Genomic DNA, 25,753 nt, shown 5'->3' with positions numbered 1-25,753 from the left:
ATACCAAATATTCCATCAGTTGTATCATAAGGAAAAAGGAGGAAAAACTATAGCATACAAAAGTGCAATTTTTACAGTGGTGGATTTAGAAACTTTTGAAAGTGGAATGGAGCACTAATGGTGCAATAAATTTATTTTTGGGGGGAGGGAAGCGGTCTAGGGGACGATTCTCTCTTCTCCCTCCTCTCTCTCTCCTCTCCACCCCCCCCCCCCCCCCCCCCCAAGGAATTGTGATTTAAGACTTTTGAAGTTTACTGTATTTCTGCTTTTGGAGCCAAAAGTGGTGAGTGAAGCACATCAAATCCCCAGTTGAGTCTGGTAACAACACAATGTCAGTCAAAAAGCAGCATTTTTCGGAAGTGCTCAGAATTAACATGGAGACTGTCCCTTACTATGCCACACAACAGGTTACTGACAAAGCAGACATTGAACAGGATTAGGTGACAGTGGACAAACTTGCCTCACTCCGAGATATAGGTTCAGCGAGTTTCTGAGCTCGAAGGGCGGCTGGCGTCACTACAGTGCATACAGGATGTGGAGAATTTCATGGATTGCACGTTTCAGGAGGTGGTGACCCCGCAGCTACAGAGCGTTAAGATGGAGAGGGAATGGGTGACCACCAGACAGGCTATGAGAAACAGGCAAGCAGTGCAGGAGTCCCCTGGGAGCGTGGCACTCAGTGTTGAATACCAGTGAGGGTTGTTGCACCTCAGGGGAGTGCAATCAGGAGTTAATCCACAGCACTGTGGGAGACTCGGCTGCATGGGGGGTAAAAGAAATGCAGATGTTATCGGGGATTCAAGAGTCAGGGGGATAGACAGGCGTTTCTACGACCGCTGATGTCAGTCCTGCATGTTGTGTTGCCTCCCTGGTGCCAGGATAAAGAACATCACCGAGGAGGTGCAGAACATTTTGAGGGGGGGGGGGGGGGGGGGTGTGGAAATAGCAACAGCCAGAAGTCGTGGTCTATGTTGGACACAGGAAGTCAGAGTTTCACAGGCTAGGGAGAAAATTTAAAAAGCAGCACCTCAAAAAGGTAGTAATCTCTGGATTACTCCCACTGCCACGTGCTAGTGAGTATAGGAATAGTAGGAGAAGACAGGTTAATGCGTGGCTGGAGCAATGGTGCAGGGCTTGAAATTCCTGGGTCATTGGGACCGGTTCGGGGGCAGGAGGGATCTGTTCAAGATGGACGGGTTGCACCTCAACAGAGCTGGGACCAATGTCCTCACGGGGAGGGTTTGACTAATTTGGCAGGGAGGATGTGCACCAGGATGGTGCTCAGAGAAGCAAAAACAAAAACATTCTTGGCCAATTCAAGAAAATAGGAAATCTGTGAAATTTCTCTGATCCACGAAGGCAATCAAAAACAAGTTCTAGAATTAGCTGATTAAAGCGGCAAGTATATAATTTCTGAAAATAAATGTTATATTTGAAGTGAGTCATGTCTTACTGAGCATTTGACATGGTTGATAGACTGTCCAAATTCTACTACTGCACATAATGGTGAGCACTTACAAGTGCAGCCACACAGAACTGTATTGGCAGAGCCTTGGAAGCAGATCAAATGCCTTGAACTTTGTGTGTTTTACGGCACTGGGTGACCTAATGATGGTAAGGGTTTAAACTTTGCAAAGCTAGAATCTGAATTTATCACACTACACAATTAATGGCGCTGCCAGCACCAATGATTTCTAGATGAGAACCATAGGAATTTAGCTTAAATTCCATCAAAATATCTCCAATCAGCATTTCACACTGATGGTCAGTGTTTCTTACAGCCTGTCAGCTCATCAGCGGGTAGGCCTCACAAACCAGCGTTTTTGTAAACAAAGAAGTTTTTGGTATTAGTCATTTCAAAAAGCCCTGCATCCACAGAGTTCTACACATAGATTAATGCTACCAACTTGTGTACATGGAATGCATGGGTTCTACATTGACTTGGCAGCACTCAGGTTTATGTTTTGAGAATTACAAGATGGAAAAGGGTAACACCAAAGTAAAAGAAGAAAATGAAATATACCTTTTACAGTGAACAAAGGCAGAGAAGATAAAAAAGAGAAAATGAGTTGTGCAGAGTCAAGCATGTGGATTGATTAGTTGGTCCAGCTACAAATATTGGCATCGATAGCAACTAAGTTTTCTCTTTGGACTGGTGCAGATCTACTTCATTCCCAATTGACGTTGCTTACTTCCAGGCAGTTTCCTCAGCTTGTTCGGCAGGAGGGAGGGAGACAGAAGAGTTTGGGATACGGCCTTCACCATGACCTTGGTGCATAGTGCTCTGTGATTGGCTGATAAAGAACATAAGAAATAGGAGCAGGAGTAGGCCATCCGGCCCCCCGAGCCTGCTCTGCCATTCAACAAGATTATGGCTGATCATCTACTTCAAGGCCATTTTCCTGCACCATCCCCATATGCCTTTAATATATAGAAATCTATCAATCTCTGTTTTGAATGTACTCAATGACTGAGCCTCCACTGCCCTCTGGGGTAGAGAATTCCAAAGATTCACCATGCTCTGCATGAAGAAATTTCTCCTCATCTCAGTCCTAAATGGCCTACCCTTTATTCTGAGACTGTGATCCCTGGTTCTAGATTCCCCAGTCAGGGGAAACATCCTCCTTGCATCTACCCTGTCGAGCCCTGTAAGAATTTTGTACGTTTCAATGATATCACCCCTCATTCTTCTAAACTCTAGAGAATACAGTCTACTCAATCTCTCCTCATACGACAATCCCACCATCCCAGGAATCAGTCTGGTGAACCTTTGTTGCACTCCCTCTATGGCAATATATCCTCTCTCAGGTAGAGACACCAAAATTGTACACAATACTCCAGGGTGCGGTCTCACCAAGGCCCTATTTAATTGCAGTAAGACATCTTTACTCCTGAATTCAAATCCTCTTATAATAAAGGCCAACATACCATCTGCCTTCCTAATTGCTCGCTGCACCTGCATGTTAGCTTTCAGTGATTCATGTTCAAGGACACCCAGGTCCCTTTGAACATCAACATTTCCCAATATCTTACCATTTTAAAAAAACTCTGCATTTCTGTTATTCCTACCAAAGTGGATAACTTCACATTTTTCCACATTATACTCCAACTGTCATGTTCTTACCCACTCACTTAGCCAGTCGATATCCCCTGGAAGCCTCTTTGCATCCTCCTCACAACTCACATTCCCACATAGTTTTGTGTCATCAGCAAACTTGGAAATATTACATTTGGTGCTCTCATCCAAATCATTGTGAATAGTTGGGGCCCAAGTACCTATCCCAGCGGTATCTCAGTCTGCCAACCTGAAAAAGATCTGTTTATTCCTACTCTGTTAACCAATTCTCAATCCATGCCAGTATATTACCCCCAATTCCACATGCTCTAACTTTGTTCACCAACCTCCTGTGTGGGACCTTATCGAAAGCCTTCTGAAAATCCAAATACACCACATCCACTGGTTCCCCCTTATCTATTCTACTAGTTACATCCTCAAAGAACTCCAATAAGTTTGTCAAACATGATTTCCCTTTCATAAGTCCATGTTGACTCTGCCAAATCCTATTACTATTTTCTAAGTGTCCTGTTATCACATCCTTTGTAATAGATTCTAGCATTTTCCCTTCTACTGATGTCAGGCTAACAGGTCTGTAGTTCCCTGTTTTCTCTCTCCCTCCTTTCTTAAATAATGGGGTTACATTTGATACCTTCCAATCTGCAGGAACCGTTTCAGAATCTATAGAATTTTGGAAGATGACAACCAATGCATCCACTATCTCTATAGCCAACTCTTTCAAAACCCTGGGATGTAGATCATCAGGTCCTTGGAATTTATTGACTTTAAATCCCATTAATTTCTCTAATACTATTTTTTTTTACCAATACTAATTTCCTTCCGTTCCTCATTCTCGCCAGATCCTTGGTTCTCTAGTATCTCTGGGAGGTTTTTTGTTTCTTCTTCCGTGAAGGCAGACACAAAGTATTTGTTTAATTTCTCTGCCATTTCCTTATTCCCCATTATAAATTCTCCCATCTGTCTGTAAGGGACCTAAATTTGCCTTCGCCAGCCTTTTCCTTTTTAACATACCTATAGAAGCTTTTACAGTCCTTTTTTATGTTTCTCGCTAGTTTACTCATATTCTATTTCCCTTTATCAATTTCTTGGTCCTTCTTTGCTGAATTCTAAAATGCTCCCAATCCTCAGGCTTACTGCTTTTTCTGGCAACTTTATATGCCTCTTTCTTTGATTTAATACTATCTTTAATTTCTCTTGTTAGCCATGGTTGGACCACTTTTCCTGTTGGGTTTTTGTGCCTGAAAAGGAATATATATTTGTTACAAATGGTGTATTAATTCTTTAAATGCTAGCCATTGCCTGTCTACCGTCATACCTTTTAACGTAGTTCTCCAATCAACCATACCAACTTGCACCTCATACCTTCATAATTTGTTTGTTTAGATTTAAGACCCTAGTTTCGGATTGAACTACATCACTTTCAAACTTAATGATGAAGAATTATATCATATTATGGTCACTCTTCCCGAAGGGCTCCTTTACAACAAGATTATTAATTAACCCTTTCTCATCACACAATACTAGATCTAAAATAGCCTGTTCCCTAGTTGGTTCCTCAAAATACTAATCTAGAAAACCATCTCATATACCTTCCAGGAATTCATCCTCCACAGTTTTAGTGCTAATTTGGTTTGCCCAATTACTGTATTACCCTTGTTACATGCACTTCTAATTTCCTGCTTTATACCTTAAAAGGACATACTTGCAATAGTATAAGCTAACCACAAACATGCCAGTCTGCATTTCTTCAGCCCTATCAGTGGCAACCCTCAAAAATCAGCATTTGGTAGTCTGAGGCACATTTTGCACAATGTATGCAAAGGCTAGCTGATTAAGCTAGGAACTATGTAATTTCTGAACTAAAACATTTAAATTCCAAAAATAAATGACCTTGAAACTGTTGGCCCAACTTTCCTATAGCTAGAACCTCCCCTGTTATGCAATAACAAAATATTGAAAAAGCTACCCTTTTTCAGTAATCACCTTAGTAACAACAATTTGCATTATATAGTGCCTTTAACATTGTATCATTATTAACATGAAGAAATATGAAGCATTTTCTGGTACATTTTGTTTACTATGATGTTAACATCGCAAGCCTATGAATAGCTCAAAATTAATACTAAGTGGCACTTACATTGTCAATCGATTTAAGACGAATGCCAATCTTTCCATCCTGATCCTTGCAGAGAATTAATTCCCGGATACCATGTTTGACTTCAGCTCTCCGAAGACCCAAATCATTTCCAGTTACTGGTGCCACCATGTAATTTATACTAGATGGTCTAGCAACAGCTTGCTGTTACATATTAAAAAAATTATTTAAAAAACCCATTTTATCATAATTTACAATATATTTTTAGAAAAACAAACAGAATTTCTCATGCAGTATCGTAAAAGGTTTAAGAAATGCAATCACTTACCTCTGTTGCTGCAACCACAGCCATGTTCTTTTGTATGTCTTCATCATTCAGACTCAGGCCCATATACTGAGATAATTCAGGATACAGACGAGGATAAAGGTCTGTGAAAAATTGCAAAAAAGTTTTGCCGACAGTGCAATTTATTCTACAAAAATGTAGTCTACATATAAAAATAATCAGCTTTAAATCAAACGGTATATATGTAATAGTTTCAAATGACAGGATGCCAAAACTGAACTCAAATCTAGATTCATCAGAGCCTTTCCACCTATTACTAGCAATTATATGACTAACGTAGAAAACGGCCCAAAGCACTTTTTAAAAAAAAATGGGGGTGGGGGAGGGAGAAGGAACAAAAAAAATGGATACGGTAATGGACATCATACCATGGAGGGAGGAGGTGGGGAAAAAGACATTAGGAGTGACTGAAAGCATGATCAAAAAGATTGATTTTCAGAAGGTTTTTTTTTTAAAAAGAGGTAGGAGGGTTTAGATAGAGAATCCAAGAGAGTACGGCCAAACTGTCTGAAGCTTATGCCACCAATGATGGGACCTGTACTATAGAACAGACTTGGAGAACCAAAATGGTACAGATGGAGCATGACTATGGAGGAGTTTGAAGAAAATATATACATATTCACACATATACATTATATATACACACACACATTTAATTTCAACTCCCAATCCCTGTATTCATAAACTTCTAAAGTAAATAAAATAAAATCTTCCAATATACAATATCATTTTCAATTAAATTAATTTCAATTTCTCAATCATTCACCCATTTCCCAATCATTTATTTCTTTTAAATTAACATTGCTTTTATACCAGCATAGTATATTCTCCACTACACTATAGTCCTCTCAAATATATTACGTAAAAATACATACACAAATCAGGAAATAGAGCCTGAAAAAAAAACAATTTGACTTATTCAATCACCACAAATCAGTGGCCCTTATAAAATATTGTACAAAAGATAAAATAGTGCATCTTCTGATACCATGAGTTATGTCCACCGCGCACACACACACACACACTGAAGATCCAGTGGCATTGCTTTCAAGTCAATGCTGTTTTGCAAGGACAGGAGCATTGCGCCACATATTACACAATGTGCTGTCCTACTACTGAAATTCAATAGCCTCTAAGGCCAAAGTCTAAGTAAGTAAAATATAAGACTCCTATCCTAAAACGGTGTATTATCCAACTAACTATGACTAATGATCATGAAGGGTCTAGACAGAATAGATAGAGAGAAATTGTTCCCATTGGCAGAAGGGTCAAGAACCCCAGGACATAGATTTAAAGTGATTGGCAAAAGAACCAAAGGTGACACGAGGAAAAACTTTTTTTATGCAGCGAGTGGTTAGGATCTGGAATGCACTGCCAAGGTGGGTGGTGGAGGCAGATTCAATCATGGCTTTCAAAAGGGAGCTGGATAAGTACTTGAAAGGAAAAAAAATTGAAGGGCTACATGGATAGGGCGGGGGAGAGGGACTAGCTTGAGTGCTCTTGCATAGAGCCAGCACGGACTCAATGGGTCGAATGGCCACCTTCTGTGCTGTAACCTTTCTGTGATTCTAACGCCACGCACAAGAAAGTGGGGTCTATCTTACATATCCTGTCCATCACATTAACAAAAATAAGGAAACATAAGTGACTTCTCATGAGCAGTGCCACATTACAAACCCCCTCTCTTCCTGTCCCTCCCACACAAAAAACAGTAACTTACTACCATCTGAAGGCAGAGAGGTTGCAGTTTCAGACAAAATTGCGAGAGTTCCAGAATTTGCCGCATATGAACTTTGAGCCTGAAAAACATGTTGAACATTTGACATACTGACATTTCAATAAGCAATTTAAAAATGTTTAAAATATTCTTGTTGCATATAAAAAGGAAAAAAGAAAAAAAATGAAAGGAAAAAAGGAAAAAAAACAAACTTGCATTTATATATAGTGTCTTTCACAACCTTAGGATGTCCCAAAACACTTTACAACCGATAAAGTACTTTTGAAGTGTAGTCACAGTTGTAACGCAAGAAACGTGCTTCCCATGACGTTCCATGTGGGATGTAAAGACCAAGTGCAGTCTCAAGGTGAAAATAGGATTAAAGGATGGGGTATAATTGGACCAGGGTGTGCAGATGTAATTCAGTCACCATTTTGTCATACTCTGTTTTTCTTTTTGTATTTCTATTATAACTTCATATGTTCACATAAAAAATGGAAACTGCTTATGTAAACATGCTGTAATTACATTGAGGGGAGGTAGGATAAGGATTGAGGCTGAATAGGTAGTTCCCTGAGGAAGAGGTAGGAGATGGGATCCATAGAAAAGATACAGCACTGAAGGGCCATTCGGCCCATCGTGTCTGCGCCGGCTCGAAGAACAACCAGGTGCTCATTCTAATCCCACATTCCAGCACCCAGTCCGTAGCCCTGCAGCTTACAGCACTTTAGGTGCAAGTCCAGGTACGTTATAAAAGAGTTGAGGGTCCCTGCCTCTACCACCAATTTGGGCAGTAAGTTCCATACACCCACCACCCTCTGGGTAAAAATGTTTTTCCTCATGTCCCCTCCAATCCTTCCGCCAATCAGCTTAAATCTATGTCCTCTAGTTCTTGAACTCTCCACTAGGGGAAACAGGTACTTCCTGTCTACTCTATCTGGGTCCCTCATAATTTTGTACAACTCAATCAAGTCTCCCCTCAGCCTCCTCTGCTCCAAGGAAATCAACCCCAGCCTATCCAATCACTCCTCGTAGCTGCAATTTTCAAGCCCTGGCAACATTCTTGTAAATCTTCTCTGCACTCTCTCCGGAGTAATTATGTCCTTCCTGAAATGTGGTGACCAGAACTGCACACAATACTCCAACTGTGGCCTTACCAGCGTTTTATACAGTTCCATCATTACATCCCTGCTTTTGTATTCTATACCTTGGCTAATAACGGACAGCATTTCGTATGCCTTCTTCACAACCTTATCTACCTGTACCGCCACCTTCAGGGACCTGTGCACATGCACTCCAAGGTCTCTCACTTCCTCTACCCCTCAATATATTCCCGTTTACTGCGTATTCCCTTTTACTGTTTGCCCTCCTTAACTGCATTACCTCACACTTCTCCGGGTCGAACTCCATTTGCCACTTTTCCGCCCACTCCACTAACCCATTGATATCTTCTTGGAGTCTACAGCTATCCTCTTCACTATCAACTACACGGCCAATTTTTGTGTCATCTGCAAATTAGCCAATCATGCTCTCTACATTCAAATCCAAATCATTAATATGACACAAACAGCAAGGGACCCAACACTGAGCCCTGTGGCACACCACTGGAAACGGATTTCCATTCGCAAATACATCCATCGGCTTTTACCCTTTGTTTCCTGTTACGGAGCCAATTTTGGATCCAATTTGCCACATTTCCCTGCATCCCATGGACTTTCACCTTTCTGACCAGTCTGCCATGTGGGACCTTGTCAAATGCCTTACTAAGATCCATGTAGACAACATCCACTGCACTACCCTCATCAATCCTCCTCGTCACTTCCTCAAAGAATTCAATCAGATTTGTAAGGCATGACCTTCCCTGAACAAATCCATGCTGGCTATCTCTGATTAAACCATGACTTTCCAAGTGACAGTTTATCCTATCTCTCAGTATTGATTCTAATAGTTTGCCCACCACCGAGGTAAGACTGACCGGCCTATAATTGTTCGGCCTTTCCCTTGTACCCTTTTTAAACAATGGTACAACGTTTGCAGTCTTCCAGTCCTCCGGTACCTCCCCTGTATCTAGTGAGGATTGGAAAATGATCCTCAGAGCATCTGTTATTTCCTCCCTGGCTTCCTTCAATAGCCTAGGAAACAATCCATCCGGCCCTGGTGACTTAACAACTTTCAAGGATTCCAGTCCCTCTAGTACTTCCTCTCTCGTTATGTTTACCTTATCCAATATTTCACACCTCTCCTCTAACTACTACGTCCGGATCATCCCTTTCCTTTGTGAATACGGAGACAAAATGTTCATTTAAAACCCTACCCACATCCTTTGCTTCTACACACAAGTTACCTCATCACCCCTGACAGGTCCCACCTTTTCCTTAGCTATCCTCTTGTTCTTAATGTAGTATGATAAAACATCTTTGGGTTTTCTTTAATCTTACTAGCTAATATTTTTTCATGCCCTCCCTTTGCTTTCCTTATTTCCTTTTTTACGTCATCCTTGTACTTTCTATACTCCTCTAGGCTTTCGCAGTATTTAGTTTTCCGTGACAGTCATAAGATTTTAATATCCCCAGCCTGACTCCCTCTCTTCCCTTCTCACCCTTTCCCCAAGTGGCAGGGGTGTGGAATTAGCAAATGTGCAGCATAACTTCTTAGTGGGGAGGAATAGAATGAGGTGAGGGTGAGCTTGTTCTGTTGAAGGGGGAGGGAGAAGAGGAAGAGAGTGCTGGTAATTCAGGTGACCCTGGTCAGTATGGGGAGCTGCTGAATATCCCGATTAGGGGGCAGCAGAGGCTCTGAAGCCACTCTGCTACTTTAATGAATTTATAATAGAACTTGGGTCATAGTCTCAAGATAAGGGGTCGGCTATTTAAGGCTGAGATGAGAAGAAATTTCTTCACTCAGAAGGTTGTGAATCTTTGGAATTCTCTACCCCAAAGCGCTGTGGATGCTGAGTCGTTGAGTATATTTGACACTGAGGTCAATGAATTTTTGGACACTAAGGAAACGAAGGGATCTGGGGATAGGGCGGGAAAGTGGAGTTGAGGTAGATCAGCCATGATCTGATTGAATGGCTGTGCAGGCTCGAGGGGCCATATGGCCTACTCTTATTCCTATTTCTTATGTTCTTTAAATGGCATTTTTGTGATGGGAGGGGTTTGGTTGCACCTTAGATCAACATGTTCACACACATGTTCACAAGGCTTCAGCTGGGAAAGATGCACTATGTGCTAGGGGTGGGGAAAGGGGAAGAGAAATGAATGGTAGTTAGCACATCTTCAAATAGAGTCATGGGACCTTTTACATCTGCTCAATCAGGTGTCAGGGCCTCGCTTTAACATCTTATCCAAAAGCTGTGCACTGCACTGAAGTGTGAACTTAAACTAGATTATGTGTTGAAGTCCTGGAGTGAGGTTTGAACATGAAACCTTCCAAAACAAGACTGCTACCATAGTGTATTCTCATTCCCTGATGAAAGGGTGTGAGAACATGACATGAAACAGTTGCTCAATCATCTTAAATGTGAGAAAGGGATGCAATATAAGAAAAGGATGCAATATTTTAGATTTTAGCTAGGCTTTTGATGCTTTGTCACACAAGCAATTAATCCACAAGATAGGAATGCATGGAACAGGAGGCAAGCTTCTGATTTGGATTGAAAACTGGCTAACCCAGAGAAAGCAAATTCATCAACCTGGCCAGGATCTGGCTCTGCCAAATGGTTACACTCAAAGGTTGTGTATTCCAGTATTGTTTTATTTTTAGTATCTACAGTATTTTTGCCCATTTTATTGTAAATACAAATGGATTTGGATAGGTTGGGTTCATGAGCAGCAAATGAGCATAAGTACAAAGTTATCAGACTAGGAAAGGAATTAAAATATGAGAATATAAACTAAACAGCTCTAAGCTAGAGACAAGATCTGGGGATATTAATGGATAGCTCACTGAAACTAACAGCAATTTGTGAAAACAGGAAAGAAAGCTAACTAAATGTTTCACCAGCAAGATAGAGCACAAATCCCAGAAAGATGAGTCTGTACACGATATTGGTACGGTTATACCTGGAGTACTGTGTACAATTCTAGTCATACTACAGCAAGAATATCCAGGCACTGAAGACAGTGGAGAAAAGGGCAACCAAACTGATATCTAGCTAAAGACATCTGATCTGCAAGGAGACATTAAACAGCCTGGCATTGTTTACTCAGAACAAAAAGCCCAGGAGAGATATTATTCAAGATTCTTAAGGGAATATATAATTTGAACATCAATAATATGTTTTGAGATTGCCACAAATTCTAGAGACATGGATTATGGGCCCATGCTTAGAAAAGGAAGGATCCAGATTTAACTAATTTACAGAGGATGGTGAATATGTGAAACAGACTGCCCATGGAGACATTGGAAACAGCACAGAAATATTTAAAGGAAAAGACTATTGGAAGGACCAGATAGACTGCACAGTCTTCTCTGGTCCTGGACTTTACTATGGTCCTGTGTAAGGGAGACTGGCTGGCTCAGCATAGCAAATTATCACCTTTGGGACCTGGGCTCAAATCCAGCACAAGTTGATAGGATGAAGAGTCCTCTGCAAAATGAATTGGAGCAGCCTCAACGCAATATCTAGTGTGCATGCATCCACAGCATAAGACTACCCTTAATTTACCACTGGCATTGGCAACATAACTCAGAGAAGCCATAAGGATGCCAGCTTACGAAATTGAATGTCGCACTCATATAGTAGAGGTACTCTTCAGAGGTTGATGCCAAGAAATGTCAGGGCAGAATATAGGAAATTTATTATGCAACTGACTGGAAGGGGAGCACATTCACTTTTTTAAAAAAAAAAGATAGCTTTATTTCACTTTATACCTTCATACAACAACAACTTGCATTTATATAGCACCTTTAACATAGAAAAACATCCCAAGGTGCTTCACAGAAGTGTTATCAAACAAAATTTCACACTGAGCCACACAAGGAGATACTAGGACAGGTAACCAAAAGCTTGGTCAAAGAGGTAGGTTCTAAGGAGCATTTTAAAGGAGAGAGAGGCAGAGAGGTTTAGGGATTGATTTCCAAAGCTTAGGCCCTAGGCATCTGAAGGCACGGCCACCAATGGTGGAGCGATTAAAATCAGGGATGCGCAAGAGGCCATAATCGGAGGGGTGCAGAGATCTCGGGAGGGTTGTAGGGCTGGAGGAGGTTACAAATAGGGAGGGGCAAGGCCATGAAGGGATTTGAAAACAAGGATTAGAATTTTAAAATCAAAGCGTTGCTGGACCAGGAGCCAATGTAGGTCAGTGAGCACAGGGAGAATGGGACTTGGTACGAGTTAGGATACAGGCAGGATACGAGCTCAAGTTTATGGAGGGTGGAAGATAGAAGGCCAGCCATGAAGCGCATTGGAATAGTCAAGTCTAGAGGTAACAAAGGCATGGATGAGGGTTACAGCAGCAGATGAGCTGAGGCAGGGGCAGAGATGGGCAATGTTATGCAGGTGGAAAGAGGCGGTCTTGGGGATGGAGCAGAAATGTAGTCGGAAACTCATCTCAGCGTCAAACAGGATTGCACGGTTGCAAACGGTCTGGTTTAGCCTCAGACAGTGGCCAGAGAAGTATGGAGTCGGTGGCTAGGGAACAGAGTTTGTGGCAGGGGCTGAAGACAATGGCTTCGGTCTTCCCAATATTTAGCTGTACTTCGGCTATTTCCTTCCATTTCTCCATCTGCTTCTCATTTCCCTCCCTTTCAGGTAATTTCCTCACTGTGCACTCTATCTTCCTCAACCCAAGAAGGTAAAGGTGTGTGTAATAAAACAACTGCTGTAATTTTATAGCAGTCAGTATCTGTAAAGTTCTAATGAAGTGTACTCATCTTTAACGTCATAACCTGTCTTTCCTCCATACAGATACTGACAAACCTGCTGTATGTTTCCAACATTCTGCTTTTCTTTCAAATTTCCAACATTTATAGGTTTTTTTTCCTTATTAGAGAAACAAGATGCAGTCTTACATCAACTGTGAACTTTGATTACTGATCAAAAATAATCAAACCACACTTACTGACAATTTTCTATGAATGGGGTCTAATTAATGACACAGTATTAACCTAGACTCAACTGAAATCATTAGAACCAGTCACCAGTGCTCCTATTAAAAACGAGTGTTACTTGTCTCCAGCGTGTCATAACCGCACCTGTATTATCTCTCCATTCCTCAGACCCTGGCCCCTTGTGCACTACCCCTGCTGCTCCACCACTGGCAGCAGTGCCATCATCCTCCTAGGCCCCAAGCTTTGGAATTCCATCTCTAATCCCCTCAGTTTTCCCACCTCCCTCTCCTCCTTTACGACCTTCCTTAAAACCCACCCATGATCAAGTTTTTGGTCAACCCTCCTAATATATCTTCTGTCTTGGCTTCCTCTTTTCCTTACAACTCTAAGTTTGCATTAAACTCTAGCTATATGATTCATATTTACGCTCAAATCCAGCACTTGTATATTCCTGATTGCATTATCACAGTTACGGCACCTTAACTGACAAGTACAAAGTATTATCTTTTACACTTACCTGGATCACCTTGTCCACTTTAAGGTCTTCCAAGGATGGGTACAAAGACATCGTTGGTCAAATGTAAAAGCCTGAAGAGAAAAAAGAAACTTGACTATTTTGTTCAGCATACATTCTTGTGATTTAAAATGTTACAAATCATCCCAACACAATACATATTTTTAAAAATTGCAGAAACAGACTTCTGTCCTTTTCAATGGTGAAATGTTATAGTGAGGGTTCTGTTATGCAAGACATTATCTTTCACCTATCATTCCCTATTCTCCAGATCCCTGTACATTAACAGGGAAATAAAAACATAACACAACCCATCATACTTGAATTGGGTAAGGAGGCTGAAATTTCCATAGACTTTTGTCCAGGACATCGTTAGTGTCTAAACAGATAATATAAATCTAGTTGGAGTAAATTGAAATACTGCATCATCTACCTTCTGCCACTGCAAAAGTGCTAACATATACAAAAGGTCACCAGCTATGTAGAGTTCAGAAATAAATGTACTGCAGCACTATGGCACTGGGAAGATACGTATGTGTAATTATTGGTTCTCGGCCAGCTTTCCTACAACATATTATGGTACCTGAAGATCATTCAAACATGTACTGTGATTGGATTCCCCGGAAGGCAGCATATATCTATTTAATACCAGGATGTTTGGGGAGGTGGGGAGAAATGAGAAAGAGGAAAGATGATAGATAATTTTTTCACCTTTACACTTTCAATGTGAGGTGGCCAAACTGTATATCAGAATGCAGTATGATGTATCATCCCAGATTGCTGAATAAGTAAGATTTGCATTGTTTGCATTCACATGATCACCCTGATCATAATTTCAACAGCCTTACAATCTAATATTCCCACTTGATACTCAAGTATATGCCCCCTCCCAACCATATGTACATAAATTTCAAATCTTATATGCGAGTAAATACAGCATTGAGTATATAGAGCATATCTAAATACAAGATACTGCAACGGTTTGGTCAGTCTCAAAATGTAAAGTCATCTTAATCATTAATCCACTTCAGTTGTTGATGCTAAATCATGTGACTGATGCATTCATGGGATACACTAAACTAGCTACACGTGCTGAAATCATTGATGCTGAGGCCAACAGGAACAAATGGACTGACCCACTTCCTATTGCAACACCCTCCTGGCGAAACAATCTACTGTAGAGGATCAATCTATTTTCACCCTTAGATTTTTGAGAAGAGAAAAAAAAAATCTAGTTATCACAAGGGATGAAACATCACATTTCTAATCCAGTTAACAATTAGTAATATTAAAAGACATTTCTAAAGTGAGTGCCATTCAACATCAAGCAGGTGTCAGTTATGATATAAATTGTGATGTCCATACCCACTGGATTTTTCAGGCAACATCTCAACATTAGTTGCATTATACAGCAGTAAAATATATTTTCAGTAGAACTGTAGCTTAATTTCTGTAAAAAAAATCCCAGTTGCACAACACAAAGCTTTGTCACAGAAGAAACACTCAAAAGGGAATTAAAACCTTATTGTAACCAATTAGAGAATGCGTGCTTGGGTTAGAAAGTAGATAATTGGTGCGAGAGGAAGAAATATACCTAGTACAACTTTTACTATAAATTACAAATGATCCTTCATGGACATATTTTATTGCATAACAGGCAAACTTAAAGTATAGCATCTAGAAGCATAGAATATATATAAATGTACACTTATATGAAAAACATCCAAAAGTGGTTTGCATATAGACACAATGAAAGCAGACACCATGTCAGGTAAACAGATGCGTTTTCAGTAGGTTTTTAAAAAGATAGAGAATACAGTACAGAGTCAGAGATGATTAAAGAGCAAGTTCCAAAGAACAGACTGAGGAAGCTCTACCAGCAGCAGCTGGACCAAGGTAAGGGACCAGTGCATTGCAGGCTGCAATCAGAGGAATAGATTGTGTTGCATGGAATATTAAGACTCAGAGATTGAAATGACGGTGTATGTAAGGTTAAGGAGGATTTACAGACAAGGACAAGAATTTTGAATTGAATAGGTTGGGAAGACTGTAGGACAATGAAAATGGAGATGATGGGTGAGCAAGGTTTGGTGGGGGACAGGTTACCTGCAGTCAGAGTCCACATGTATACTGCGACATCCAGCTCTACCTCACCACAACCTCTCTCGACCCCTCCACTCTCTCTCATTTGTCAAACTACTTGTCAGACATCCAGTAATCGATGAGCAAAAATTTCCTCCAACTAAATATTGGAAAGACCGAAGCCATTGTCTTTGGTTCCCTAGCCACCGACTCCATACCTCTCCCTGGTCACTGTCTGAGGCTAAACCAGACCGTTCACAACTTTGGTGACCTATATGACCCCGAGATGAGCTTCCAACTACATATCCTCTCCATTACCAAAACCGCCTCCTTCCATCTCCGTAACACTGCCCATCTCCGTCCCTACCTCAGCTCATCTGCTGCTGTAATCCTCATCCATGACTTTGTTACTTGTAAACTCGACTATTCCAATGCTCTCCTGGCTGGCCTCCCATCTTCCACCCTCTATAAACTTGAGCTTATCCAAAACTCTGCTGCCCATATCCTAACTCACGCCAAGTCCCACTCTCCCATCAACCCTGTGCTTGCTGATCTACACTGCCTCCTGGTCCAGGAAGGTCTCAATTTTAAAATTCTCATCCTAGTTTTCAAATTTCTCCATGGTCTCGCCCCTCCCTACCGCTGTAACCTTTTCCAGTCCTACAACCCTCAGAGATCTTTGCGCTCCTCCAATTCTTGCCTCTTGCGCATCCCTGATTTTAATCACTCCAACATTGGCAGCCATGACTTCAGTTGCCTAGCCCCTAAGCTCTGGAATTCCCTCCCTAAACCTCCCCACCTTTAAGACGCTCCTTAAAACCTACCTCTTTGACCAAGCTTTTAGTCACTTGTCCTAATATCTCATGTGGCTTAGTTCAAATTGTGTTTGATAATGCTCCTGTGAAGCTCCTTGGGATATTTTACTATGTTAAAGGCACTATATAAATGCAAGTAGTTGTTGTTGGACAAATTGTACTTTATGAAAGTTGTTTAAGAATAGTTGAGTCTGGAGGTGACATTGGCACATAGAAGGGTTTCAGAGAGAGACAAGCAACACTGCAGAAGTGGAAATAAGCCACCATGATGATCGATTAAATATGGGTTCTAAAGCTGAGTCAAACAGTATGCCAAGATTACAAATGGTCTGGTTCAGTCTGACAGGGTAGCCGGGGAGGAAGATAGAATCAGATCAGCCAAAAGATGATGGCTTTGGTTTCCCAATGTTGAGCTGGAGTATGTTGTGACCCATCCAGGACATGATGTCAGACAAGCAGTCCGACAGCACAGGGTCAGTTAAGGGAATTGAGAGAAGTGGTGGAGAGGTAGTAACGGATATGATCAGCATACATGTGAATGCTGACCTCATGCCTGCAGATGATGTCAATAAGCACATAGATGTACAGGAAAGATCCTTGAGGGACGCCAGGGTGGACAATGCAGGGAGGGGAAGAGAAGACACAGAGATAACTTGCACTTATATTTTTAAAAAATTTGTTCATGGGATGTGGGCGTCGCTGGCACAGCCAGCATTTATTGCCCATCCCTAATGGTCCTTGAGAAGATGACGGTGAGCCACCTTCTTGAACTGCTGCAGTCCGTGTAGTGAAGGTTCTCCCACAGTGCTGTTAGGTAGGGACTTCCAGGATTTTGACCCAGTGACGATGAAGGAACGGCGATATATTTCCAAGTCAGAATGGTGTATGACTTGGAGGGGAACGTGCAGGTGGTGTTGTTCCCATGTGCCCGCTGCCCTTGTCCTTGTCCTTCTAGGTGGTAGAGGTCACGGGTTTGGAGATGCTGTCGAAGAAGCCTTGGCAAATTGCTGCAGTGCATCCTGTAGATGGTACACACTGCAGCCACGTACACCGGTGAAGGGAGTGAATGTCTAGGGTGGTGGATGGGGTACCAATCAATTGGTGTTATGCTAAACATTTATAAAACACTGGTTAGGCCCCAACTTTAGAAAGGATGTCAAGACCTTGGAGAAGGTACAGAGGAGATTTACTAGAACGGTGTCAGGGATGAAAGACTTCAGTTATGCAGAGAGACGAGAGAAACTGGGGTTGTTCTCCAGGGCAGAGAAGGTTAAGGGGAGATTTGATAGAGGTGCTCAAAATCATGAAGGATTTTGATAGAGCAAATAAGGATAAACTGTTCCCAGTGGCAGAGGGTTGTTAACCAAAGCACACAGATTTAAGGTAATTGGAAAAAAGAACCCCCAGAGGTGACATGAGGGGGAAAAAAATTATGCAGAGAGCTGTTATGATCTGGAATGCATTGCCTGAAAGGGTGGTGGAAGCAGATTCAATATAACTTTCAAAAGGAAATTGGATAAATACTTAAAGGGCTATGGGGAAAGAGCAGGGGAGTGGGTCTTATTGGATAGCTCTTTCAAAAGCCGGCACAAGTACGATGGGCCGAATGTGAAGCACGTTGGGGCATTATACTACCTTAAAAGCGCTATATAAATGCAAATTGTTGTTGTATCATTCTATGATTCTATTAAATGTAGAAGTGTCTCAAAACGTTTCACAGAGGCATAATCATAAAATGGGCGTCCAGCCAAAGAAGAGGATATTAGGAGGGGTGACCAACAGCTTGGTCAGAGGTGGGTTTATAGGATGGATTTAAAGGAGGAGCAAGAAGTGGAGCGATTTAAGGAAGAAATCTCAGAGTGCGGGGCCTAGGTGTCTGAAGGCACAGTCACCAATGGTGAGGTGGAAAGGCATGAGAGGCCAGAGTCAAAGGAGCCAAGAGTTCAAATGAGAGGGGAAGGGGAGTTGTAGGGCTAGAGGAAGTTACAGAGATAGAGAGGGACAAGGCCATAAGGAATATAAACACGAGGATGAGAATTTTAAATTCTAAGCATTGGCAAGACTGGGAGCCAATATAGGTCAACAAAGACAGGGATAATGGGCGAGCAGGATTTGGCATGGGATAAAAATACAGGCAGCAGCATTCATAGGTTGGAATGGAACCATGCAAGTTCAGACCCGTGGATAGTAACAAATATTCACTGCAATACTACATATATACATTATTAATTTTAAATAAAGATTGAGCCTCTTCACAAGATGGCTGTCACACACTGCCTATTATGAACATTGGCCCCAGACCAGTTCATTTGCAGCCTTACCCAAGTTGGTACATCGCCCAGGTCAATACCTTGCTAGCCACAGCAAGAACTATTAAAAGGAAAGAAAATTAAAATGACACCACACCATCAGGCTGTGCTATCAAATAAGATCCGTGTTATGCTTTTTGTTTGGGCGACGGTGGGAGGGAGAGGTTTATAGAATTATTTCATTTGAAGTTTTTGGACAAGATCACTTCCTGAATATAGAGACGCATGCAAGAAGTGTACAACTATAAGCATGGGTGACTTTAATGTACATATAGATTGGTCAAACCAAATTACCAATACTACTGTGGGGGAGAAATTCCTGGAGCGTGTACGTGATGGTTTTCTAGATCAATATGTTGAGGAACCAACTAGAGAACAAGCGATCCTAGACTGGGTATTGTGCAATGAGAAAGGATTAATTAACAATCTTGTTGTGCAGGGTCCCTGAGGGAAGAGCGACCATAACATGATAGAATTCCTCAATAAGATGGAGAGTGAAGTAGTTGAATCTGAAACTAGGGTCCTGAATCTAAATAAAGGAAATTACAGAAGTATGAGGTGCGAGTTGGCTAGGATAGAGTGGGGAACTTTACTAAAAAGGGATGACGGTGAATAGGCAATGGCTAATATTTAAAGAACGTGTACAGGAATTACAACAATTATTCATTCCTGTCTGGCGCAAAAATAAAACAGGAAAGGTGGCTCAACCGTGGCTTACAAAAGAAATTAGGGATAGTATTAGATCCAAAGAGGGGGCATATAAAATTGCCAGAAAAAGCGGCAAGCCTGATGATTGGGAGCAGTTCAGAATTCAGCAAAGGAGAACAAAGAGATTGATTAAGAGGGGAAAAATAGAGTATGAGAGTAAACTAGCAGGGAACATAAAAACTGACTGTAAAAGTTTCTATAAATATGTCAAGAGAAAAAGATTAGTGAAGGCAAATGTAGGTCCCTTACAGTCAGAAATGGGGGAAATTATAATGGGGAACAAAGAAATGGCAGAACAATTAAACACATACTTTGGTTCTGTCTTCACAAAGAAGGACACAAATAACCTGCCAGAAATGTTAGGGAACCAAGGGTCTAGTGAGTGGGAGGAACTGAAGGAAATCAGTATTAGTAAAAAAAAGTGCTAGGGAAATTAATGGGGCTAAAGGCTGACAAATCCCCAGGGCCTGATAATCTACATCCCAGAGTACTAAAGGAAGTGGCCTTGGAAATAGTGGATGCATTGGTGATCATCTTCCAAAATTCTAGAGACTCTGGAACAGTTCCTACAGATTGGAGGGTGGCAAATGTAAACCCATTATTTAAAAAAGGGAGAGAAAAAACAGGGAATTACAGACCAGATAGCCTAACATCAGTAGTGGGGAAAATGCTAGCGTCTATTATAAAAGATATGATAACAGAACACTTGGAGAGCATTAACGGGATTGGACAAAGTCAGCATGGGTTTATGAAAGGGAAATCATGCTTAACAAATCTACTGGAGTTTTTCTGAGGAAGTAACTAGCAGAATAGATAGGGGAGAACCAGTGGATGCGGTGTATTTGGATTTTCAGAAGGCTTTTGGTAAGGTCCCACACAAGAGGTTAGTGTGCAAAATTAAAGCACTTGGGATTGGGGGAATATACTGGCATGGATTGGGGGAATATACTGGCATGGATTGAGAATTGGTTGACAGACAGGAAACAGAGAGTAGGAATAAACGGGTCTTTTTCCAGGTGGAAGGCAGTAACTAGTGGGGTCCCACAGCGATCAGTGCTTGGGACCCAGCTATTCACAATATATATCAATGATTTGGATGAAGGAACTAAATGTAACATTTCCACGTTTGCAGACGACATAGCTGGGGTGGAATGTGAGCTGTGAGGAGGATGCAAAGAGGCTCCAATGTGATTTAGACAAGTTGGGTGAGTGGGCAAGAACATGGCAGATGCAGTATAACGTGGATAAATGTGAGGTTATCCACTTTGGTTGTAAAAACAGAAAGGCAGATTATCTGAATGGTGATAGATTGGGAAAAGGGGAGGTGCAACGAGACCTGGATGTCCTTGTACACCAGTCGCTGAAAGCGAGCATTCGGGTGCAGCAAGCAGTTAGGAAGGCGAATGGTATGTTGGCCCTTCATTGCAAGAGGATTTGAGTACAGGAGCAGGGATGTCTTACTGCAGTTATACAGGGCCTTGGTGAGACCACATCTGGAGTATTGTGTGCAGTTTTAGTCTCCTTATCTGAGGAAGGATGTCCTTGCCATGGAAGGAGTGCAACAAAGGTTTACCAGACTGATTCCTGGGAAGGCAGGACTGATGTATGAGGAGAGATTGGGTCGACTAGGCCTATATTCACTAGAGTTTAGAAGAATGAGAGATGATCTCATCGAAACATTTAAAATTCTAACAGGACTAGACAGACTAGATGGAGGGAGGATGTTCCCGATGGCTGGGGAGTCCAGAACCAGGGGGTCACAGTCTCAGGATATGGGGTATGCCATTTAGAACCGAGATGAGGAGAAATTTCTTCACTCAGAGGGTGGTGAACCTGTGGCATTCTCTACCACAAGGCAGTGGAGGCCAAGTCATTAGATGTATTCAAGAAGGAGATAGATATATTTCTTAATGCCAAAGGGATTAAGGGACATGGGGAAAAAGCAGGAACAGGGTACTGAGTTAGACGATCAGCCATGATCATTTTGAATGGCAGAGCAGGCCTGAAGGGCCGAATGGCCTACTTTTGTTCCTATTTTCTATGTTTCTATGTTTAATTCAAAAAGAAACTAATCCAAGGCTAAACTAACGACATGGAAGTCTCTTTAAATTTTTCCTTTTTTTCTTGATAAGTTACACTATATTTAAATGAGGCTGCTTTTTTGAATAGTTTGTACACAATCTAAATAAAATATAGAATTTTTAAAAAAACAACTGGTCTGTGTGCCAAATATGATCAACTTAAACACAAAGCAGGTTTCTTCCCTGATCTCTTTTTCCATTACATGGACGACCATGTTGCTGCTGCTTCCTGCCCTCACCCTGATCTGGAGAATTTCATTAATTTTGCTTCCTAGACTTCTCTTTACCTCTAGCAATGAGCTTTCCACTGATATCTATTACAAGCCCACTGACTTATACAGCTACCTGGATTATACTTTTTCTCAACCTGTTTTCTGTAAGGGCTCCATTCCTTTCTTCCAGTTTCTAAATCTCCATTGCATCTGCTTTGATGACTCCACCTGCCACACAAAAGCTTCGGAAATGTCCTTTTTCCTCAGCCGAGGATTCCACACCATTGTGATAATTGTAAACAATTTTACAACACCAAGTTATAGTCCAACGATTTTATTTTAAATTCACAAGCTTTCGGAGGCTACCTCCTTCCTCAGGTGAAGGAGGTAGCCTCCGAAAGCTTGTGAATTTAAAATAAAATCGTTGGACCATAACTTGGTGTTGTAAAATTGTTTACAATTGTCAACCCCAGTCCATCACCGGCATCTCCACATCATGGCTACCATTGTGATAGACAGGACTCTCGACCGAGTCTGTCCCATTTCCCCTGCTTCTACCCTCATCCCCCTCTCAAAATTGAGATAGGGCCCTCTGACCTTACTTTACACTCCATCAATCTCCGTAATAGACAGACAGTCATCTTCCACACGATCCCACCAAACACATCTTTTCCTCTCCTCTCAGCATGCCAAAGGGACCATTCCATCCGTGACAGCCTGGTTCACTCTTTCATTGCACCTACTTTTCTTCCCATGCAAGCACAGAAGAGGAAACGCTTGCCCATTCACCTTCTCCCACATCACTGCCCAAGGCTCCAAACACCCCTTCCAGGTAAGACAACAGTTTACATGTACTTCCTACAACCAAGTATACTGTATTGCTGCTCATAGTGTGGTCTCCTCTATATTGGGGAGACCAAACATAAATTAGGTGATCGCTTTGCTGAACATCTCCATTCTGTCTGCAAGTGCGACCTCGAGCTGCCTGTCGCTTGCTACTTCAATTTTCCATCCCACTCCCACCCCTTTATTTTTGGTCTTCTACACTTCTCCAGTGAAGCTCAACAAGCTCAAGGAACAGCACTTCATTTCTTTGATTTTTCTCATGCAAATATCACTCCACCTAAGTAAACCATTTACAAGACATTCCTTTTTTTTTGTGTGGTCCTTTTCTCTGCTTTCAGTGGCCCTGTTCCTTTCTGAATATTGTTCATCTGTATTATCTTCCAGTTCTGAGGAAGGAGGTATACCCCAAACATTGATTTTTCTTCTCTCCACAGACGCTGCCTGATCTGATGAGTGTTTGCAGCGTTTTTTGCCGTTTCAGATTTCCAGCTGCTGTAGTATCTTGTTTTTTTTAAAAAAAGGCACGTCCAATGCCCGGCTCCATTACTCACCACTAACACTGATCTTCAATTCACCCACTGACGTCACCGCGAAGGAGGGGCGGTGACTTGAGCCCGAAGGGCACTGCCTAAAATTACTAAATCACTGTTCAGTAACTGCAATGTCCCGCTATATGGGGACGGGAGTCGCTGGCCCGTAATTTTAAACTAGTTAATTCCTTCCCCAGTTCCTTTGCCAAGGACGTTGCTGCCCAATGTTCTTGATGCGACTACAAACGGTTTCTTTAGACCGACACCTCCCTCCTCTCTCCCTTCCTTCCTTCCTTCCTTCCGTCTTTCTCCCCCCCCCCTATAGGTGGCGGAAAGAATGTCATTTTAACAAAGAGATGATGGTAGATCCAGAGTGCCTCACCTGAGTGAAGAGAAGCTGGTCTGCCGGAGCTGCACCCACCGGAGGATCTCTTTCAACAAACTTCCTTCTCTCACTTTGACTGTTGCAGCGTCTCGTGACGCGACTCCAGACACCGGCAGGAAATACGTCACGGAAACAAGCCCTTAGCAACGCCTTAGCAGGAGGGGGGCGCCTAGCAACGTGCGGGCGAGTTGCTGGAGGAAGAGCCTGACAGACAGCGACTTGGGAGGAGAGGGATAACGTGTGGAAGAAAGCGGCAGGATCTGTAGCGAATATCTCTGTGAATGGCCAGTCTTACTGTCAACACTCTCAGAAATGGCCTCACAATTGTGTAAAGGGGATGTTTAATCCCACTGCCGCAGAAAAAATTCACCGCAGGTTCATCCTCGTGTAATGTAGATGATTTTCCAGTCATCGTTTGAGTATCGATTTCATTTGTAAGCAGGTTATCAAGCGTTTGTGAGTAAGGTGTCCAACACCCACCAAAGTATGTGCAAAAGAACCAAAGACCGTGTGAGGAAAAACTTTTTTACACAGCGAGTAGTTATGATCTGGAATGCACTGCCTGAGCAAGCGGTGGAAGCAGATTCAATCGTGGCTTTCAAAAGGGAATTGGATAAATTCTTGATCTAGATTATTGGCCTAGATAGAGTGGATAGGAATGATCTATTTCCATTAGCGGAAGGGTCAATAACCAGGGTTTAAAGTGATTGGTAGAAGAATTCGAGCGGAAATTAGGAAATTTTTTTTCACCCAGAGGTTGTTGGGGGTCTGGAACTCACTGCCCGAGAGGGTGGTAGAGGCAGAAACCCACAACTCATTTAAAAAATACCTGGATGTGCACCTGAAGAGCTGTGACCTGCAGGGCTATGGACCAAATGCGGGAAAGTGGGATTAGGCTGGGTGGCTCGTTTCTCAGCCGGCACGGACATGATGAGCCGAATGGCCTCCTTCTGTGCCGTAAATTTTCTATGATTCTATTGTCTATGATTCTATAAAGGGGAAAAAATTTGCAGGGCTACGGGAAAGGCGGTGGAGTGGGACTAGCTGGATTGCTCTTGCAGAGAGAGCTGCCACAGATTCGATGGGCCGAATGGTCTCCTGCGCTGTAACCATTCTATGATTTTATATATATATAAGACGTGTGTATATTATATAATGTGTATATTATGTAATATATAAATATACATAAACACACAAATGGCTGCTCATTTATAGTTTTCACAGAATACTGGACAATAAGGGGATTTGATTCTTACTAAAAAATACTATGTAATAAAAAGGGAATTTGACTTATTTGCTCACTGTAAATCAGTGGACCTGATAATACATTGCATGTTAACATGTCAATACATTCTTATTGCTAGAAAAAGCACATCCACTGACTCATCATAAGCAATACATAAGAACACAAGAAATAGGAGCAGTAAGCCATATGGCCCCTCGAACCTGCTCTGCCATTCAATAAGATCATAGTTGATCTTCGACCTCAACTCCACTTTCCCAGCCGATCCCCATATCTCTTGATTCCCTTAGAATCCAAAAATCTAACAATTTCAGTCTTGACTTTACTCAATGACTGAGCATCCACAGCCCTATGGGTAGAGAATTCCGAAGATTCACAACCCTTTGAGTGAAGAAATTTCTCCTCATCGCAGTCCTAAATGGCCGACCTCTTATCCTGAGACTATGTCCCCTAGTTCTAGCTGGTGGAAACAGCCTCTCAACCTCTACCCTGTCAAGCCCTCTCAGAATCTTATATGTTTCAATGAGATCATCTCTCATTCTTCTAAACTCTGGAGAGTATAGGACCATTCTACTCAATCTCTCCTCATAAGACAACCCTCTCTTGCCAGGAATCAAACTAGTGAACCTTCGTTGCACCCCGTCTAAGGCAAGTATATCCTTCCTCAGGTAAGGAGACCAAAACCGTACATAGTACTCCAGGTGCGGTCTCACCAAAGGCCTGTACAATTGCAGCAAGAC

The 25,753-nt window shown here is 41.9% G+C and overlaps 1 protein-coding gene across 2 annotated transcripts in view; it reads right to left on the bottom strand.

Annotated features, from left to right (window-relative positions):
- The window catches only part of LOC137315362 (syntenin-1-like), a 43,832-nt gene extending 19,940 nt beyond the window's left edge, over positions 1–23,892 (bottom strand). The window contains exons 1-5 of one of the 2 annotated variants that reach the window (XM_067980105.1): positions 23,768–23,892; positions 13,806–13,876; positions 7,238–7,316; positions 5,500–5,600; positions 5,214–5,375 (exon numbers count right to left, since the gene is read on the bottom strand). In XM_067980105.1, the coding sequence (XP_067836206.1) occupies positions 5,214–5,375; positions 5,500–5,600; positions 7,238–7,316; positions 13,806–13,856 (393 nt within the window). In that variant the 5' untranslated portion in view covers positions 13,857–13,876; positions 23,768–23,892. The remainder of the gene's footprint in view (positions 1–5,213; positions 5,376–5,499; positions 5,601–7,237; positions 7,317–13,805; positions 13,877–23,767) is intronic. The other variant, XM_067980104.1, reaches the window with a different exon arrangement.
- Between the last annotated feature and the right edge of the window lie 1,861 nt (positions 23,893–25,753).

The sequence above is a fragment of the Heptranchias perlo genome, chromosome 3 (genome assembly GCF_035084215.1).
Source record: "Heptranchias perlo isolate sHepPer1 chromosome 3, sHepPer1.hap1, whole genome shotgun sequence".
NCBI classification, from domain to species: domain Eukaryota; kingdom Metazoa; phylum Chordata; class Chondrichthyes; order Hexanchiformes; family Hexanchidae; genus Heptranchias; species Heptranchias perlo.
The sequence above is the reverse complement of the archived record's forward strand: the minus strand, read 5'-3'. Positions and strand labels throughout refer to the sequence as shown.